The 19,691-nt window shown below is 43.5% G+C and overlaps 1 protein-coding gene and 1 long non-coding RNA gene across 5 annotated transcripts; both read right to left on the bottom strand.

Annotated features, from left to right (window-relative positions):
• Positions 1-472: 472 nt before the first annotated feature.
• LOC133893239 (uncharacterized) lies at positions 473-3,588 on the bottom strand. Of its 2 annotated transcripts, none has more exons than XR_009904458.1 (5): positions 3,367-3,588; positions 2,611-2,656; positions 2,320-2,516; positions 2,060-2,167; positions 473-989 (listed from the first exon to the last, which is right to left on the bottom strand). It is a non-coding gene; the product is annotated as an uncharacterized LOC133893239 (long non-coding RNA). The 2 variants fall into 2 exon arrangements; XR_009904457.1 differs by having other exon boundaries at positions 473-969; positions 3,367-3,584.
• A 2,057-nt stretch (positions 3,589-5,645) lies between these two features.
• Positions 5,646-18,970, bottom strand: LOC133892432 (endo-1,4-beta-xylanase 1-like). Of its 3 annotated transcripts, XM_062333201.1 has the most exons (10): positions 18,688-18,773; positions 18,057-18,224; positions 16,646-17,010; positions 16,421-16,562; positions 15,724-16,088; positions 15,486-15,645; positions 12,474-12,811; positions 12,208-12,385; positions 11,500-12,033; positions 5,646-7,020 (listed from the first exon to the last, which is right to left on the bottom strand). In XM_062333201.1, the coding sequence occupies exons 2-10, from the start codon at positions 18,165-18,167 to the stop codon at positions 5,905-5,907; spliced, it is 3,309 nt and encodes a 1,102-aa protein (XP_062189185.1). In that variant the 5' UTR covers positions 18,168-18,224; positions 18,688-18,773; the 3' UTR covers positions 5,646-5,904. The 3 variants fall into 3 exon arrangements, with proteins under 3 accessions (XP_062189185.1, XP_062189187.1, XP_062189184.1); XM_062333203.1 differs by lacking the exon at positions 18,057-18,224 and having other exon boundaries at positions 18,688-18,970; XM_062333200.1 differs by lacking the exon at positions 18,688-18,773 and having other exon boundaries at positions 18,057-18,651.
• Positions 18,971-19,691: the final 721 nt, after the last annotated feature.

Genomic DNA, 19,691 nt, shown 5'->3' on the forward strand with positions numbered 1-19,691 from the left:
AATTAAAGACCTAAACAATTGCCTACTTAAATCTTGGATTAGGAGATACAACCATGGCTGGAACAAAATGTGAAAAGATATTTTTTACCACAAGGTACCACAAGTACAAACCTTGTGATCCAAATTAATATTTTTACCTGTCCTGCAAATCAAGCCTCCTGTTTTGGTAACGGGTGCTGTGGGTATGTAAGGCAGCTGTGATCGGTATTATATTTAGCACATAAGAAATGGTAGAAAGGTTAGGATGTGGGAAGATAACTGTGTTGGTAATAGCAGCCTAGCTATCTTTTTTTTGGGACCTTTACGCAACTGTTAATGAGAAAACTGCTACCGTAGCAGAGTTAGAGGACGATGCAGAGCTAAAACGTGCATTTTAAGATGTGTTAGTGATAGATTAATGCAGCAATGGTTGGAAGTAATTCAGATCGCACAAACAATACAGATTAATCAGGATGAGGAGTGTTTAATTTGGCAAATTTACTTCTTCTGGCATTTATAGTTCTCCTTTCTACAGAATAGTGAATTTTAGAGGAATTATTGCCTGTTTATGTACCCTCCATTTGGTAAATTCAGGTTCCCCTCAGAATTCACATTTTCCTTTGGCTGTTGTCTAAGAACAAATTTCTAACTAGCTAGAGCAACTTGAGCAAGAGACAGAAGGTGAAAAAAAAACATGAATGCTCATTTTGCAAAAAGAATCGGTCCAGTTTCAGTTTTTCAATGGTGTTTGTTGCTCAGCAACGTGGCATGCCATTTCACGTATTCCAGCCTTCCAGGTAGAGCGATAGGTAGAAGTCCTAAGAAACTTGCTGTTGTGAATATCTTCAGTACTGCTGACTTGTGGGTGCTCTGGAAACTAAGGAATGATGGTTGTTTCCAGAACTTGCAGTGTGACCTTACTGAAAACTGGAATACTGTGCTCGAATTTAGAACTGATCAAGCTGGAGGGTTTATATTGGAACCCTGGACCTGCACATGAAGACCCATGCCTGAATGTGAGAACAATAGGTTAATCATGATCCAAGATTTGAAGATGATAGAATGAAACATCTTGATGTTTTTCAATCAAGTTTATAGCAATTTGGACAACTGTTATCTCTTAAATTGGAAAACTTTGCTCCGTTTTGTTTCTTTGTAAACCTCTGGTTGTAGTAAGGCTTGAAGCCAACTGCGCTGCAGTGCTTAATTCTGGTCCATTTTGCAATAAAATGAGGGCGTGACATAGGCCTTTAAGCTTCGGAAGGACGTGCATATATACGGACTTTCGAGATCAATGTACAGCCCAACGCATGAAAATTTCCTATTTATTAAACGTTTTTAACTGATATATTAAAAATAAACCTTACCTCGCTATATTTCTAAAATAAAAACCTTTTGTCACACTAAATCTCATGGCATGCAGGCCATGGCATAGCTACATAGGCTTCCACACCACTACTAGCATCCCATGGCCCTTTTGTGGCAATCCACTTAGCGTCATGGCGTGGCCAAAAGGTTCGATTTTAAAATTTTAGTTGGTAGAGTGTTTATTTTTAATACATTGATTTTAAAAAGATTCGGAAATAAAAATAAAAAAACACGCGTAGGACGCAGGCAGTGAGGTACCGCCTGGACTCAGTTTTATAGTTTTCTAGAGCTCCGAAAAGACTATACAGATTGGCATAATATTTTTATAAACTGTGGGTTTACCGTACCCCATCTCGTCAAAGTTTTTAATATTGTAGTGTTAGTGGGAAAATATACTATTCTCAAAATGTCCAAAAAGAAATATTGTGTATCTAAACAAATCCAATATTCAGTAGCAGCCCAGCGGGGGGAAGCCCTTGAACCAATAATATATGTGACTTAAGAAATAAATAGCATTAATATCATAAATAATTTTATCCTTTCCATAACTCACACACAGAGATCTATCCGCACCCTTTTTTCCTCACAGGCCAAACAAATTCTATGAACAAGTAAAAAGAAAAAATCATATATCGACGTTGAGGCCAATAAGCATTTAATCACATGAGCCAAGGACAATACGCATAGTGATTACTGGGCATGAGTGAGCTACCTGAGCCAGGCGACCACTTATGTGAGCCTAGGCCTGAGCAGAGTGCATTAGAGACTGGCAGCAGATAAGGCAGGCAACCAAACAACGTGCAAGCGGCTATCAGGGACGCTGCAGGCCAAACTCATTTATGTCAAATCTCAATCCAAACAGGACCAAAGATTTTTATTTTTATTTTGCGAATGGCGACACGACATAATTCACCTCCACTGAGCAAAAATTCAATGAATTGCATAAGTAGCAATACTTCTCAAAAAGTTTACCTCGGGGATCATATCCTTTCCCTCCAGACACCATAATTTGGTAGCGATCTGCAAGAGTTCGCTCAACAATGAAGCACTATGTAGTTAAGCTCCTTGACTTGCTCCAGTAATTTCAGAGCAGCCATTGGACTGTCTCCTCCAAATCCAGCCCCACAGCCAACATACACTTTATCCCTGTGCCGCTTAGGATTGCTCCGCTATCAAGTGAAAGTAGTATCAATCAGATCCAAGCGTTTATTTCACCAAGTCATAATTCACTTGAGAATATTTATATTTCTGCAAAGTACTAACCAGCTTGACCACACAGTTTTGGACCTCTTCCATTGTTACCACTTCCCTGAAATTATATCGCTGTCAGCAGAAAGACTATGGATAGAAGCAAGTGTCACTTGAAAAACTGTAGCTCTACACTAATTTTGAAGATTTCAAATCACAACAACATCAGAGACGACATCTACATGAATAGCCTCGAGGTTCAATCAATAAGGAATAGCCGACCAACCAGACATCATTGAAACAGAAGGAATGTATACCATCAAATTATCACAAGACAGTTAAGGATTCTTTTATAATTGCCAGGAGAAATTGAGAACTCAGTAGGAGCCTAACACAATATACAAGCATTGGTGCTATGAGCTCACACACCGAATAACATATGGGCACCATTCAACTCAATCATAAGAAATTTCCATGTGCATTGCGTCCTAATGATGACCTGGATATTGAGCTAATCAATGTTTTAAGGAGCTTCGCTCAAAATTGACCTATAGCATCATCCTATTTACAGTTTAGAATCAATTTTACTATCAGGCTAACGAACCAGGCCGAGCCAAAGCATAACTGGCATTCATTAGAAATTGACATATTTCAATTTTGAAGAAAAGGAAACGAGCGTAGTCGGAGCAATTTTGAGAACGAGCTTTCTTGCAAGTTTGCGGAACACAGATGCAGGAGCACGATCGGAGACGACGCACAACTAACGAGGCGCAATTTTGCGGCGGGGAGGCGCCTCTATCGGGCTCGCGGGATGGGATGCGGACCACGTACCCCTTAAAGAAGATTAGCTGCCTCCACGAAGTCCCTGGCCCCCCGGGGCGCAGGCGGCTAGGCGGATCTCCCGCAGGGGCAGCCGCGCGGTGAACGGGCGACGGCGATTTGAGCGGAGGAGCCGCGCACGTTGAGCCTCCGGCGCTAGATGGAGTCCTGTTCTGTTTCCTCGTCGTAATCGACGATCCTTCAGGGTCCAGCGTGTCACGGCTCCACGTCGGCGCTCCAGGCTGGAGGCGCAAGGGTGCCACGTGGCTCGGTAGATAGAATCAGGATTCAGAATGTCAGATGGTATTTCTCGATATTTCATAGCTGCAAGGAAGTTTTAGTAAATCAAGAGATTAATCGTAGCCTTTGGATAGAAATTGGATAGACGATATTGGTTGTTTCTACACGGTTGCTTGTTTATATAAAAATTTCCCATTCTTTTTTAATTGGAATTCTATAATTATAGACTAATCATCGGCCATAGCAAAATCGCTAGCCATCGAAGAAGAAAGGCCGGAACAGCCTGAGAGGCACCAAAACGCGCCAACTCAAGAGGCATCGACCTTTGGTGTTCGATGTTTTGCTCATTGCTCATTTCACCGTAGAATCTTATTGGAATATGACAAGAGTCCTACTCCTATTTTAGATGGGATATTTTGACTACTCATACCTCTCACAGACAGAGAATTTTTTTCACCTATTTATATATAAGAGGAGACATCTTATTGTAACTTTTTGTTCTTTTTCTACTTCAGTTATCGGCCTGTGTTAAAGCGTTTAAGAGAGAGATACTAACAGCCGATCATGTTTCACAACATGAACTTTCACTCCTTTGTGGGTTTCTTGTTTGAAGGAGGAGAGCATATTCCTTAACGAATCGTTTGCCAAAGGAAATCACTGGTAAAAGTTTTGTCATACATTTCAAAAGCTTAAGAGAAATGCCAAAACAAGATTAAAAAAGTGAGGTGTCACTATGAAACGGCCTCTGCACCTTTTCACCTCGCCATGCCTAGTCAGGTTGAACATTCATGCGGTTGAGTGACTATGACTTTCAGAGTTTTTGGATGAGCTGCTTTTCGTTGACCAGTTGTTCTTGCTAGATGTTACATATTTACCTCTGGCGAAAGTAATCCATTCGATTACAAGGTTTTAGCAGCCCGAACCCACCACAGTTGTCTATTTCATCCATCTCTACTTCCGTGCTCTTAAGACAAAAATGGAGTTTGCCTCTCCAAGTTTCACTTGTAACTCAAATCCAGCACAGCTGTTCCAATTTCTGAGCTATTGGGATTTATTTTTCATAGATTAATTTTGAGGGCATATTTGTCCAGTGCATAGTGGAAACAACTAATACATGATCAGTTAGAATATATGGGTTTGACCTATTATATTTGTGTAATTTCAAATAAAACTCAAAGATCCAATCATGTGAAGATAGATGTGTAATTTTTTAGTCCCAGCTTGCTAGTAAAGGTGAAAGAAAATTAACTTCAAAGAGATTCTCTCATTTATCTACTTAGCATGCAGGACAGAGAGAACTAGTTAAACACGCGCTCGCCTCTCCGAGTCGTGGCTGAGGGCGTGGGTGCACGATATCTGCGTGAATGGTCTGCCGAAATTGAGTCCACTTGCTTACGCAAATGTGGCATCCTTTTGTAATTTTATTCTTTTTTCTGCATGGACAAATAGATGAATATATGAAAACTGTGTAGGTTAAGAGCCTGATCGTGGTGCATAATTGGATCCTCCCTCTCTATCTGCCAGATGTTGCCATAAAGAAGAGACGTATATACGTAATTAGGGTTTTTTCAATTTCTCTCTGCTGTGTTGTCGCACATAGTCTACTCCATCCCGCTGCGCCAACGTGCACCGACAAACGAGAGAGCTGGTCTTTGGAACCTACTCTTGGGATTCTGAATCGAGAGAGGACGAATAAGGTTTTTCGAAAGCGCTCGTCGCGGTTGCTCACGATCAGCTTCCTCTGTATCATCACGATCTACTTTGACTACTTTATCATATTCATCATCTTCTACTGCTTCGACATCACAAGAGCCTCTACATCTCACATCACCATCGAATACGTACATTACAATCTATATTAGATACTTAATCGAAATCCTACTCGAGCATCTAGTCAAGATTGTTTGGAATTGGTCAAAATCCTGCTCCAGTAACTAGTCGAGACTCTTTAGGGTTAGTCGAAATCCTATTCGACTATCTTGTTAAGACTCATCAAAGCTAATCGAACCCTATTTGAGTGATAGTCGAATCTAATCAAGACACGTCGTAGCTAGTCGAACCTAGTCAATATCGATTATATACATATGTTCTTGTTGATGTTACATCAAAAATTAAATTAAAATAAATCTGAAAATGCAATTTTTTACAACATGATCACGCACAAAAAAAGAAAGTCGTGCAAAATTACAGACATTTTGACATTCATTTTCTATACACTGAAGGTTCAGCATCAGATAGGAAATTCTCGGAGTCCAAATGATACATCTCAGTGCCTCAAGTGGAGTACACGGCACACTTCGCTTATGCAAGCTAAACGTTAAGAGTGAACACCTGAACCGGGCTATCCTTGTCAACAACAAAGGATCTAGCTACCTTTCCTGAAGGCGTGTCTACTTCCACCGTGTACGAACCATGGTAGCCTCTGAACTTGAACTCCCCCTGTTGATCAACGTTGCCATTCATACGGGTCAACCACTCTTGTTTGAGAGCAAGATACCGTTTGCCAGCCTCATTGATTGTTCCATCAGCGTCGACCAGGTGAGCGTGCTCTCGAAACATAAACATCTCCCAGAACCCCCAGAGGATGATGCCTTCCACCGCAGGATGCGCAAATGCTTCGCGGAGGAACACCTCTAGATCATCAGCTCGTATGTGTTCATTCTCTGCTGTCACATCCAACTCGGTGATCCAAATAGGGAGACCCAGTATGGCGAGCTTGTCCAGGGAATCGCAAATGATTTCTCCCACTGGATGGCTGATATGACCTTGCACACCAATCCCACCAACTGGGGCACCCCGTTCCTGGAGATCGACAATCTGCTCAATGAACCTCTCAGGGGTGGATTTCATGTCACATCCGTCTTCGACATTATAATCATTCACAAACAGGACAGCGGAAGGATCAAGCTTGTGTGCTTCTCTGAACATGTAAGCTCTAATGTCCCTTCCCAGTCTATCCTGATAGAAAGACCCATGAAGCATTTCATTGTTTACATCATGATGTCTGAACCGACCTTTGTATCTTGACAATAGACTTTGCAAACGATTTTGGATGGCAGCCATCAAGTGGTGGCCTTGCAATGATCGAACCCAAGGTTGGACAGCATCTTCCACTTCCCAGAATAAGCAGTGACCACGAACCTGTATATTATGTTTCTGGCAAAATTCAAGCAACTCATCAGAATCTTTATAATTTAGTCTTCCTTGTTCTGCTTCTGTATGGTACCATTTCAATTCATTCTCAAATACGCCCCAATTGAAGTTCTTCACAAAAAAATCAGCAAGATCCTCATTCTCAATGTTGCTTCTCGATATGCATGATCCAAATGCAAAGCTGTTCTCAGTCTGTTGTATCCTCACAGACGAACCTAAAAGATTCACTGCATTTGATCCTTGGAACTTCAGAACAATTTCACGCTTCCTTACCTGTCAGCAAAATGCAGAAAGTTAAGCTAGAGTAAATTTCACAAAAAAATGGAGTTTAGTTGCAGAAAGCCAGAACACCTTCGCTTTTTTTGCTAGAGGTACTTAACCCTAGGTTTCATGATTTAAGGCTACACAAAACTCCAAATTTCTTACCTAATGGCACTTAACTTTAGGTTATGGTCAAAAGGTTCCATAAAACCCCACCTTCATGGACAGAGCGGATCAACAAATCAAGCAGATTAAAGGACCGGTAATCTGAACGCCGTGCCGGATCATTCTGTGATTGACCAAGCGGCTCAAGACGAGTACACCAAGCTTTTCTCCAAGCCCCTGTGGTGAGCGCACATCGTAGCGCTGGCTGCAATCTTTGGCTGGTCTGTTCCCGAGGGTGGACAGCTGGGTGCCCCAGAGGACTTCATGGTCCAGAGCTGATTTTTGGGTGCTGTACCCTGGTTGTTTTTTTTATCTTCTTCCCAATGTCTACCTCAAAGATTCTAGTGTGGAACGTCCGCGGTCTGAACAAGGCTGTGCGGTGTGATTCGGTTCGGGAGGTCGTTGCTCCAATAAAGGCCGATATTGTTTGTTTTCAGGAGACCAAGATGGCTAACTTATCCCGCCATAGACTTATCTCGTTGTTGGGTGCTGATTTTGATGGCTGGCATGCTTTGCCGGGATCAAGCTCCAGAGGAGGAAGTCTTATAGCTTGGAGGAGTGTTGTTTGTCGGATGGTGACGACCCGCTCAGATTCTTATTCTATCTCTGTACATTTTCAAGAACCCGATGGTCAGCTTTGGTGGCTCACGGGAGTCTATGGCCCTCAGCCGGACTCCGAGAAGGTTTTGTTCCTAGATGAACTCCGGTCTATTCGAGCGCAGTGTGCTGGTCCATGGGCCGTTGTGGGTGATTTTAACTTAATTTATCGTTTGGAGGATAAAAACAATGCGAATGTCGATCGAGCTATGATGGGGCGCTTCCGCAGGTTGCTAAATGAAGTGGAGTTGAAAGAAATAGCACTTGTTGTCCGCAAGTTCACATGGTCTAATGAGCGTACCTGTCCAACTTTGGCCAAGCTTGACAGAATGTTTTGCACCACGGATTGGGAGGGGGGGGGGGGCAGCACAGCTTCAGGCATTTCAGATCACTGTCCATTGATTCTTGGGCTAAGGGACAACCCAAAGGGCAAACGCCAATTCCATTTTGAGAGTTTTTGGACTCATCTTGATGGCTTCGAGGCCACGGTGCAGCAGGCCTGGGCGGCTCCTGTGTCTCGTGCAGGGCCACGGAGTGCTTTCCAACCAAGCTAGGCAGGCTGACCAAAGGACTCTAGAGTTGGGGGCAACGTAAAGTTGGTAATATCAAACAGCAGCTTGCTATGGCTAAGGAACTGGTACACAGATTGGAGATTGCCCAGGACACACGGCAGCTATCGGAGGAGGAAGCGTGGCTGCGCCGCAATCTAAAAAAAAACGCTTTCTTGCCTTGGCGTCGCTTGAAAGAACTATTGCCCGTCTCAGTTCGCAGTTGGATTGGCTCAAGGGGATGCGAATAAGTCATTCTTTCACCTTCATGCTAGTCACCAGAAGAGAAAAAAATTTATTAGTAAGCTGCAAGTTGAATACAGGATTTTCACAAGTCAGTCGAATAAGCAAGAGGCCGTCTACGATTTTTATTCGCAGCTGTTGGGATCGATGGTTGATCGTTCTTTTGTTCTTGTTCGTTGGACCTTCAAGCCCTACATCTAGCTGCTCTTGACGCCCCCTTTACGGAAGAAGTGTGGGAGACAATTAAACATTTGCCCCAGGATAAGGCCCCCGGCCCCAATGGCTTCACGGGACGTTTTTACCGCAGCTGCTGGGCTTTTATTCATCAAGACCTCATGGCCGCGTTGCATGCTGTTCACGGTGGTGACAGTAGGAAGTTGGGGCTTCTCAATTCTGCATTCCTCACGCTGATTCCAAAAAATGTTGATGCTATCTAGGTTCGCGACTATCGGCCAATAAGCTTGATGCATAGCTTCGCAAAATTGGTTGCAAAGATTTTGGCCAACCGTCTCGCACCTCGATTGCCTTCGTTGGTGTCGACAAATCAAAGTGCCTTTATGCACGGTCGCTACATACAAGATAATTTTCTTCTTGTACAACAAACAGAGCGATTCCTTTACCAACAAATGGAGCCAAGGATTTTATTGAAACTGGATATTTCTAAGGCGTTTGACTCGATTGGTTGGCCCTTCCTTCTTGAAATCCTCACCCATTTGGGGTTCGGAGCGAAGTGGCGCAACATCATCTGTAGTCTCTTGTCGACAGCCTCTACATGGTTGTTACTGAATGGAGAACCCGGTGAAGCTATTAGGCATCTGCGGGGGCTACGGTAGGGAGACCCCCTATCCCCTATGCTTTTCATTCCCATGATGGATGCGCTAAACACGCTTATTAACCGCTCTAGCAAGGAAGGACTGTTGCATCCTTTGGCACGTCGTTCGCTGAGTCGTCGGGTATCACTATATGCTGACGATATCATTTTGTTCTTAAGGCCGCTTGGGGCTGATCCGGAGATTATTAAGTCTATTATTGAGTTGTTCGGGGATGCTTCAGGTTTGAAGACCAATTTTCAAAAATGTTATGTATCTCCAATTCAATGCCAGGGAGATGAATTGGCCGTGATTCAATCCTCCCTTCCATGTGCTGTGAAGGAATTCCCTTGTACCTATCTAGGGCTGCCACTTTCGTTGGGGAGATTGACTAAAGCACAGCTGTTGCCACTCTTGGACAAAATTGCGGATAAGCTGCCAGGTTGGAAGGCAGCGTTGTTGCTTCCCACAGGGCGGCTGATCCTGGTGCACGCTGTCTTGATGGCCATCCCCATTTATTAACTTATTGCCATGGACATTCCGAGGTGGGCAATCAAGGCAATTGACAAGTCCCGACGCGCTTTCTTATGGAAGGGAAAGGCTAACGTCAATGGAGGTTATTGCGCGGTCGCTTGGGGCAAGGTTTGTCAGCCTATTGATATTGGAGGCTTGGGTATTCATAATCTTGATGTGTTATCTTGGGCTCTCAGAATGAGATGGTTGTGGTTACAGAAAACCCAACCAAATAAGCCATGGACATCATTCATGCTACAAGTCAGCAACAATGTAACGACCATGTTCTCGATTTCCATTGTCTCGTGTGGGTAATGGGCAGCACATTGTTTTGGGCTGATCGGTGGCTTCATGGACGCTCTTTGAAGAAGATGGCTCCCAATCTAGTGGCGTTGGTCAGTAAGCAAGCTCTCAACCGGTGCTTGGTGGTCGAGGTGTTGCTGGATCGCCACTGGATTAGGGACATAAAAGGCACCCTTTCTACTCAGGCCATCGTCGAGTACTTGCAGGTTTGGGACCTGGTGGAGGATCTAGTTCTGCAGGCTGATGTGGAGGATTTTTACTCAAGGACGCCCGTGACCTCTGGTCAATACTCGGCCCAACCCGCCTACAAAAGGTTTTTCTTGGGCAGCGTTGGCTTTGAACCGTGGAAGCGTCTTTGGAAGTCTTGGGCGTCGCTTCGGTGCAAATTTTTTCTTTGGTTGGCAATTCAAAACCGCTGTTGGGCAGCTAACCGCCTCGCTCGTCGAGTCTGCCTCACCCAGCCCGATGCTCGCTGTGTGATCAGGATGACGAGACGGTGCAACACTTGCTCACCTCTTGTGTCTTCTCACGTTAGGTGTCGTTCAACATCCTCAACAAGGTTGGACTCCCTCATGTAGCTCCTCAACAGTTGGATGAAAATTTCAATGAGTGGTGGCGACGCATGGGGGCTTTGGTGCCCACGGAGCACAGATGGGGTTTCAATTCGTTGGTGATCCTTGCGGCTTGGATGATTTGGAAGCAGCGAAATGGCTACGTGTTCGAGGGAGCGACACCAGATGTGCTACGTCTTGAGCGCACAATTTGGGATGAGGCCACTCTCTGGTCAAGGGCAGGCGCAAAGGGGCTAGCTGAGCTTCTTGTTTGATGCTCGGCCTTTGGCTATTCTCATGTTTTACGTGGTGCGTCTAGTTTCTATAGCATTCTGGACCACGTAGGTCCTAGGTGGTGGTTTGGGCTCTGCTCTCTCCTCCCTCTCGCTTTCTTCTTTTTCAGTTTGTGTAAAACCCTTTATTCCTTCTTAATATAATGACAGGCAGCTCTCCTACTGGTTCGAGGAAAAGAAAAGGACGGGTAAGACATTATTTGGTTATGATGGGGTTTTGTGAAACTTTACGACTATAAAACTGCCATCAATTGCTACTGGCCAAGACATATTATTAAATTTTGTGGTGAGAATTCAAGGTTTTCTGCAATTATGTGAAATTTACACTCTAATTTAACAAAGCAAAAAATCACTATTGTTAAAACAACGATTGGGTGATGCACAGCCACACATGAAATGTTGAAGTCCAATTCTGAATTTGAGGAAAAGAACTCTCATCTGAAACATGAAATGCATTGGTGAAGTTTACCTTGTCTGTTTTCTCCTTCAGATACTCAAAACGTGTTTTTCTGTCAACCGGATATATTTGAAGGCCCATGACTCTGAGATCAACACCTGGAGGAGGGCCCTGAACATATGCAGTAACTTTGGATGGCTGCTTTTCAAGCTTGAATGCTCCTTTGATTTCATACCATTGATCCCCATCAGCTTCCACTTGCCCACCATTAACCCATTGGTTATCCACAGCAAGACAAACATTTACATGGTAACGTCCATGTCCTCCAGAGCCGGCTCGTACCCAAGCAGATACTCTGTAAATGACATGCAACCTTAGCTTGTCAGTTATTACCTGAGAAGGTCCCATCCACACATCTGTGCGATTTGTGGCAAGGATATAACGGCCGCTTATATGTTGCTGAGTTGAAGGGTCCTTCAAGATAGAAGATAGCATATGGGGTGCTTCAGTCTGGATACTCAATCGACAAGAACCCATGGGACTCCAGCCAGCAAGCCCACGAGTGAAAGCACTATTATGTATTACATTAGCATCATACACGATGTTCTGCAATATGAAGTAAATATTCTTGGATAAGTAGGACATTATAAGTTTTTATACAGTATCATGACAGATAAAAGTTATGAAAATAAGGATTTTGCACACTTCTCATGAGTCAGAGTCATTTGAACAAGCGAACACTCTTGGTATAGCAACTGTATGAAGCAATTAGCTACCAACCTCAAATTTTGGGCATGGTGCAGCCTGGAGCTTTCTTGCTGGAGATAAGACAAGACCATCTAGAAGAATGTCAATTCCTGCAGGAGGCCCCTCTATAAAAAGAACAGCTTTGGAAAAGGGTGCGTGAAGGAGGAACTTTCCTTTCAAATATGTCCATTGCTTATCAGAAGCCTGGATTCTTTGGTTAAAGAGAAATATAGTAAGGCGATTATATCATTGGCTCCTAAAAGAAAAACATTGTCGACAAATGAAATCAACATACTTACTTGGCAAGGCATACATATCGCTCACGACCATATTCTTGCACCCACAAAGTAGCACGAACTTCAGTATCACTGGCATTCCCAAATATTCGGACAGCAGAACTGATCTCATACAGAACTTTTCTCTGCACCCTGCCAGTGATTTCTTGCTGAATGCCATTCCAATTGTGGACACGTCCAGTTGCTGAAGCAAAATAGCTGCCATTTAAGGGCTGAACGTTACCATATGCACTGAACTCATGTCTGCAGATATTGCATCCTCTGCCTGACCAATTTTTTAACCCGTCTTCGAAGTGAGGATTCTTAATTATAGTCTCAACTCCACTTGGTACTTTTACTTCCTTCAAAAGGACACATTAATCAGAAAACATAGGTACAGTTCATGTAAGATTCTTTTATGACATGAAGAGCATGAATGAACACATCAGAAAAAGGGCTATAATTGAACGTTACCATATATATATATGAACGTTCTAGGTTAGCCGTGTGCTACCGCGCCAGCATTAGCCGCCCAGCCCACGCACTCCACGTGTCCACACGTGGCAGCGTGCCAGCAGCCCAGCTACCTAACTACTGACTAACCTAGAACTACTAAAACCACTAAATACCTGACTACTGACTAAACCAAAAACTACTGAACACGCGAGAACAATTGAACAGTTTTTCACAACTGACCGAAAACTACTGAACACTGAATACCTAACTACTGACTAACCTAAAACTACTGAATACTCGACCACTAACTAACCTATAACTACTGAATACCTAAGGACTATTAACTAACCTAGAACTACTTTAAACTAGTGAATACATTAAGGACTACTGAACTTTTTTTCACAATTGAGAACTACTGACACCATGAGAATTACTGACGATGATGGAATGAGAGGCGTGCATGCACAATTTATTACTCACGCGCCACTTCTTTTGTTGCTTTCCTTTCCCTGTCACTTCTCGTTCATGTACAATGTGATAATGCAAGATAAGCTAGATAGGATGCACTGACCTTTTTCACGTGAACCCCTTCCCATTCTCTCCTCCTTCCTAACGTGGTGCACCAGGCCGGTCAGGCCACGTGTCCACGTGGTGCACGCTAGGGCAGCTAGGCGAGCTGCGAGCTGCTGGAGCACGCGTGGCTTGGGTACGCGGGGGACACATGGTTGGTTCGGTCAGATGTGCTCGGTTGGACTCGAGGTGTAGAATAGCGCTCCCGTATATATATATATATATTCTGCGCCTAGGCGCAACAGTGAACTACGTTGTGCCACCCTCAGTTGCTACACCCACCTTTGCACCACCCCAGTTACGACTAAGAAACTAGTCAGTTGCGACGGCACATATAGGTGAGTTATGATCACATGATAAAAAGTGTATAATTACGAGAAGCATTGTAGTTTACTGCTGCGCCACCCCTAGTTATGACTAAGAAAATAGTTAGTTACAACAGCACAGATAGTTGAGTTACGATCACATGACAAAAAAGCCAGTTACAATAGTATCTATACTGCTTTTTGGATCGTAACTGGGGTGTGCGCAGAGGTGGCCCAGTTGCGATCACAGTTACGACTAAGAAAATAGTCAGTTACGATAGCATAGATAGTTGAGTTACGATCACATGACAAAAAAAAATCAGTTACGATAGCAACAATACTGTTTTTTAGATCGTAACTGAGGGTGTGCGTAGAGGTGACCCAGTTGTGATCACATGACAAAAAATTGCATAATTATGACTAAATGAGGTACCGAGTTACGGGCATATATGTTTGTAATAACTGACCTATCATGTGAGTCGCAACTATACTGCTTTTTGGATCGTAATTGCAGGGTGACAGAACAATAAACTACAATGCGTCTAGGCACATAATAGATATACGGTATATACACACATAGTGAGTCTAAAATACGCATACGTGCATAGCAAACTCACGCTGCGCACAAGCCGGGTGCAGGCACATGCCCTGTACCACCTGAATGCACAAAACGAAGGAGCAAGCAAACCAGCTTGTGTCACGTCATCGACCATCCCACCTACCAGACAAACTTGCATACAAAGAATCTTTTAGTGATCTCATTCTTTAAAATGACATATCTTCTAAACCATAGGTCGAATTGCTGATCCGTTTGAAGGATATTGTTAGAAAAAGATGTACTTAAGAAAATAAAATCCAAGAAAGATATATTTTGATGAAGTTTTAGGATCGTAACGGAGGTACGTCCATGTAAGTTATCCAGTTGCGCTTTGTGTTATACTACAATTACAACATGTTGAACAATATAGTTACAACATGATAGACAATCTAGTTACGACATGCATGATCGAGTGTGGACTAGTTACAATATAGTAGACACTCTAATTACAATATACTGAACAATATAGTTACAACATTACCGATTACAACATAATCACAATTAGTTACAATCAGTCAGTCTAGATATGTATATTGCAATCTCACTATGAGTATAGTTGTAACCACTCTATGCCTATAGTTGCAACAGGTAGTTGCAATCACTTCTATACTTATAGTTGTAACCCCTCTATACACGTAGTTGCAACTGGTCACAATCACTGCACACAAGGTGGGAATGTGCTCGGTCATCCAGTGGGCCTGAGGGGTAGATGGGTTGGAGTAGGTGGGGCTGGTGTGCGCATCAGAGCCTGGTTGGTTGCTCGGTCAAGCGCGCGTGGCTTGTGCGCATTCTGCAGGTACGCTTCGCGTACATGCAAAATAGATATACAATATATACATACTATAGATATACAATATATATACTATATATATACTATACGTAACTCCCTGTCTTGCTAACGAGCTATGTGCCTACTATTCTACGGTAGCGCTATTCTACACCCAAAGCACTCAGAATTTCAGTAGTTGCCAGAAAGAATTTCAGTACTCCGCTAACTTTCAGTAAGTTCTAATTAGTTTTTTCAGTAGACTTCTGAAAAATATACAAGTGCATAACAAGACACTGATTCAAATTGTAGAAGGTTACAAGAAACATATAAGAACTCACTTTTGACTGTTTATGCCTGGAGCAAGTAATAGTAACAGAATCAATGATAAGATCCACACCAGCAGGAGGCCCTTCCAGATAAAATACAACATGTTTTGGCTTGTTTGTCAAAGAAAAGGAGCCTTCCAACTTCTCCCACTTCTGTTTTGAGGCTAACACACTGTTGCATCAAGTTCTATTCATCAATTAATGGTAGTGCGGAAATAATTTGGATGTTGAACAATTTTATGCACAGTACCTTCCAACAGGATTATAATGTGTTGATCCATCTGGATTTTGCAACCTAAGGGTTCCTTTGACTTCAACTTGCCCTTGGACACTCCCATCAACTCTAACAAAGGCAGAAACTGCATAAGCAGTATCCGTAGACACTCTGTCTGTAATATCTTGTTCAAGACCTTGCCAGTGTTCTGTTCTCTTTGAAACAATAGCATAGTTCTCCCCTGAGTCCCCTCTAATACCATCAAGAGAACCAGACCATTGTGATGCCACATATGCATGGCAGCAGATAGGATTCCACGGATGAAGGCCTTCAGAAAAATTATAATTTGAAATGATGTTTTCTGTTCCGCTAATCAATGAAGATGTCACCCTCTCTGTTTTCTAAGGAAAATAGAGTAGTTAATAAAAATATAAGGCAGATAATCAAATTAATCAAATTGGCATCATATAACTAGCTGCCACTAATCGATGGAGACATTTAACAAAAAATAAAATACAAGCTATCTTCTTGACTATGTTGACAATAGTTCTATGATTGTAGGATTCCAGCATATAGTTGTAGAAGGCGATAATTCTTCCTTTTCTAGGACCAGTCAGCAATGTGTTGTAGACATATTGACATGTCACTAAACCATAATATGAAGCATGAATCCAGTTACTAATTAAACATTGGTTCTGATACATGATTGCAAGCAAGAGATCCAACATAATACCTTGTACGAGATGGTCACTGAATCTATGAGCAAGTCCACACCAGGAGGGGGGCCTTCAAGGTAGAACACTAAACGTCTTGGTAGAGTTGTTAAATCAAATGAACCTTCCAACTTTTCCCAGCGTTCTTGTGAGGCCAAAATCCTGGTCAAGCAACTGACTGATAAACCCATGATGCTGATGTAATATTATAGAAGAAACCAAACAGTACCTTCTGGTCGAAATACCTTGCAATGGAAACGTAGTTGGTAGAAGAACTGTCACCCTCAAGCTTTAGAGTGGCCTGAATTCCAACAGGTTCATGTAGTTCCCCGTGAACTCGGACATAGGCAGCAACGATGTACTCAGTACCAAGAGCGATATTTTCTGTTATTTCCTGCTCAAGCCCCTGCCAACTCTGTGTGCGATGAGTAAGAACAGCATAATTTGACCCTGAATGTGGCCTTACACCGTGATGGTAACCTGATCCTTCAACAGCCACAAATGCATGGCAGCTATTCGGGAGCCACAAATGTAGACCTTCAGAAAAATCATTGTTTGATAGAACGTTCTCCATGACAACTTTGTCAGAAGCACAGTGCTCCTCTATTCCCTGGTCAACAATGCATAGAAAACAAATTTTCGCATGTCCAGTGTCATGACAATGGATGTGAAACAGGAAACCATGGTTGGGTAATAATCTAGTATACATATATATTTATACAATATATAAAACTTGAGGCTACAGAAATCACATTTACTCAAAAAGTCCCAATTTTTTTAGCAAAAATCAGGGGAACGGGAATAATATCTATTCCTAACAAGCCACACAATATTTCCTTCCGTTTGCTTTCCACAAAGATTTCTTTTGAAGCCATTTTTATCTTTAGCATGACACTTCTTCCCACGTGCTTGATTGTAATTTGCATGGTTTTTCTTAGCCTGTCATAGCAGAGATAACTAATGGAAATGGGCAATGATGACGCAACATGGTCATGGGCATGCCTCTTATTTCTGACATATGGTTTGGTCCATTTTGGCTTGTGTTAACTTTTAATGCTATACCTTATAACCAACAAAATGAAGTAACTAAGCTTCCTATCATTAAGTGAAAGATAAGTCTGAGCCCTTGACACCATCAATTTCTCATAACAGGCTATGTGTTTGGTGAGGAAGGACACTTGTGGTGCTTGAAGCAATAGCTGACACGGCCAGCATGTATTTTAATTAAACCAATGGACTTGGTTACTGATTTCTGAATTAGTTAAGGATGGATCTGCAAACAACTAGGTACTGAACCTTTTCGTTTCCCTGAATCTTCTCAAATGCCATTTTTGTATGAGCTTTATTCACTTTACTGGAGTCTCAAACATGTGTCCCACAAATAATCTCCCAATGGGTTGCATTTGGAACGTACGAAATTTTACTAGTATTGATATTGACAAGATGACCACTGTTATGTCTACTCTGAAGGCAAGGAGCAAGCTAAGGAAGAATCTGTACAAGCTACGCTTTACTGGTCCCATTTCCTACCAATCGCACTATGCACAACCTGAATCTGTGTTCATTGGACATCAAATCAACAATGGACGGAACCAAAGCAAGCCTAGATAGTTTGGTTCAAGAGTCAAAGACCTATTGAAGCAACCACAGTGATACCTTGGGCTCGGGCTCGGGACATGGTGGATCTGGTTGCGGGAGCGCGCCAGCCGCGCGGCCACCCCGGCGAGGTTGGCAGAGAGACGAGAGCCACCCGCAGCGCCTCCTCATCTCATCCGACCCAAAAGCCCGTTCCGCTCAGAGAGGCGTCGCCCAGCTAGCCGGTGGCTGCCAAGAAGTCAAAGGAGCCGGTAGGAAGGGAAGGGAAAGAAAGGCGCGTAAGGTAAGCGGTCGTTTCCTTCCCTACCTAACTAGCTACCAAGGTGGCGAGACAACACGACAGCTTGGGACGGAAGGGAAGCATATATCAGGACAGCAGGTAGCGACGCGGCGAGGCGACCGCCGCCGCTTTTGCGTTTGCCTGCCGAGCTCGCTTTGCGACCCCCACTCCACGGGGAACAGCGGCGCGTGCGTGCGGGGTGATGGAATCGGATGCCAGGAGCGCCACGCGACGAGAAGGAGGAGCAAGCGACCCGAGGCAGGGAGGACACCTCGATTATGCTACGGAATACGGATCGTCTCTCGGGTCTTGGAGGCGTAACGACGAACACCTCGTGGGCAGGCGCGTGCGCGGTGAAGACTACAAAGCCAGATGCACGCAGCACGGAAGTAACGCAAGTAAGCGGAGTACCTCTCTGGAAGGATCGGCGGCCGGTGGCGACGGGGGAAGAGAAGGTCCGAGGGGCCCGTGCCAGTGTCCTGCGAGGGCGATCAGGAGGCAGCGGTTGGAGAGAGGTCGGTGAATGTGGAGGGCGGCGCCGAGGCCGCGGTTTCCGCCGTCGATCGGGAATGGCGGAGTACTCGGGGAGGAGGGGGAGGATCGAAATGGGTGTCGGTGAAGAAAACTTTGAAAATCCAACGGAGGGCAATAGGCAATTAGGCACGAATTTCGCAGGAAGTCGCAGGATTTTATCCTGAACTCTTAAACAGTTCTGGAGACTCGCTCCTGACCTATCGGTTTAATTCCAATAGGCTTCATTGCAGCCAAATGTCGAGATTGTGTTGTCCGATCACCCTCACCTCGCTACGTGCGCTCGATACGGTTGCTATTTTCTTCATTATTCATTCCAAATTACTTAAGAGGCCACCATCAAGCACTCTAATTAGATCATCCCCATTAGAGACGGTATTTTTATCTTTTCGAGTGCTATAGTAGAATAGGGTTCGATCTCAGCCAACAAATTATCTCTAACACAAGCTGCAAACCATATTTTTCTTTGCTAAAGTAAAGCGGAATAGATGAGGGACACGGTAAATTTACAGTTAGAAAACAGCTCCCGCAATACTGTTCATAGTGTATGCGTGTGGGTCCGGAGGGAGAATGAGAGTAATGTAAGGTAGAAAATATGGTGTCTGTTGGAGATGAAAAAAATAAGAGATGCTGTAATAGTGATAGTGCATGCTGTAATAGTGTTATAGGTGATAAATTTTTAGAGTTTCTGTTCAAGATAACTTTAAAAAAACACAATAAAAATCTCATGCAATCGATTATCTACAACTATCTATGACCACACTGACATTGCAAAATTGATCGTGCGCCATTGACCACATTGATAGCGTGTCCCTCCCTTCTTATTATCGTCACCGTTCATCGTCCTAGATGTCCTAAATTTGTTTGTCGTCAAGCTGCATCTA

This window comes from Phragmites australis, chromosome 15, assembly GCF_958298935.1.
Source record: "Phragmites australis chromosome 15, lpPhrAust1.1, whole genome shotgun sequence".
NCBI classification, from domain to species: domain Eukaryota; kingdom Viridiplantae; phylum Streptophyta; class Magnoliopsida; order Poales; family Poaceae; genus Phragmites; species Phragmites australis.

Coding starts and splice junctions, on each gene's coding strand:
- LOC133892432 (XM_062333201.1), bottom strand. CDS start 18,167: ATGAGGAGGCGCTGCGGGTGGCTCTCGTCTCTCTGCCAACCTCGCCGG. Junction 16,563..16,645: donor AACTACGTTTCCATTGCAAG/GTATTTCGACCA, acceptor TTGCTTGACCAG/GATTTTGGCCTCACAAGAAC. Junction 15,646..15,723: donor CATTATAATCCTGTTGGAAG/GTACTGTGCATA, acceptor TTGATGCAACAG/TGTGTTAGCCTCAAAACAGA.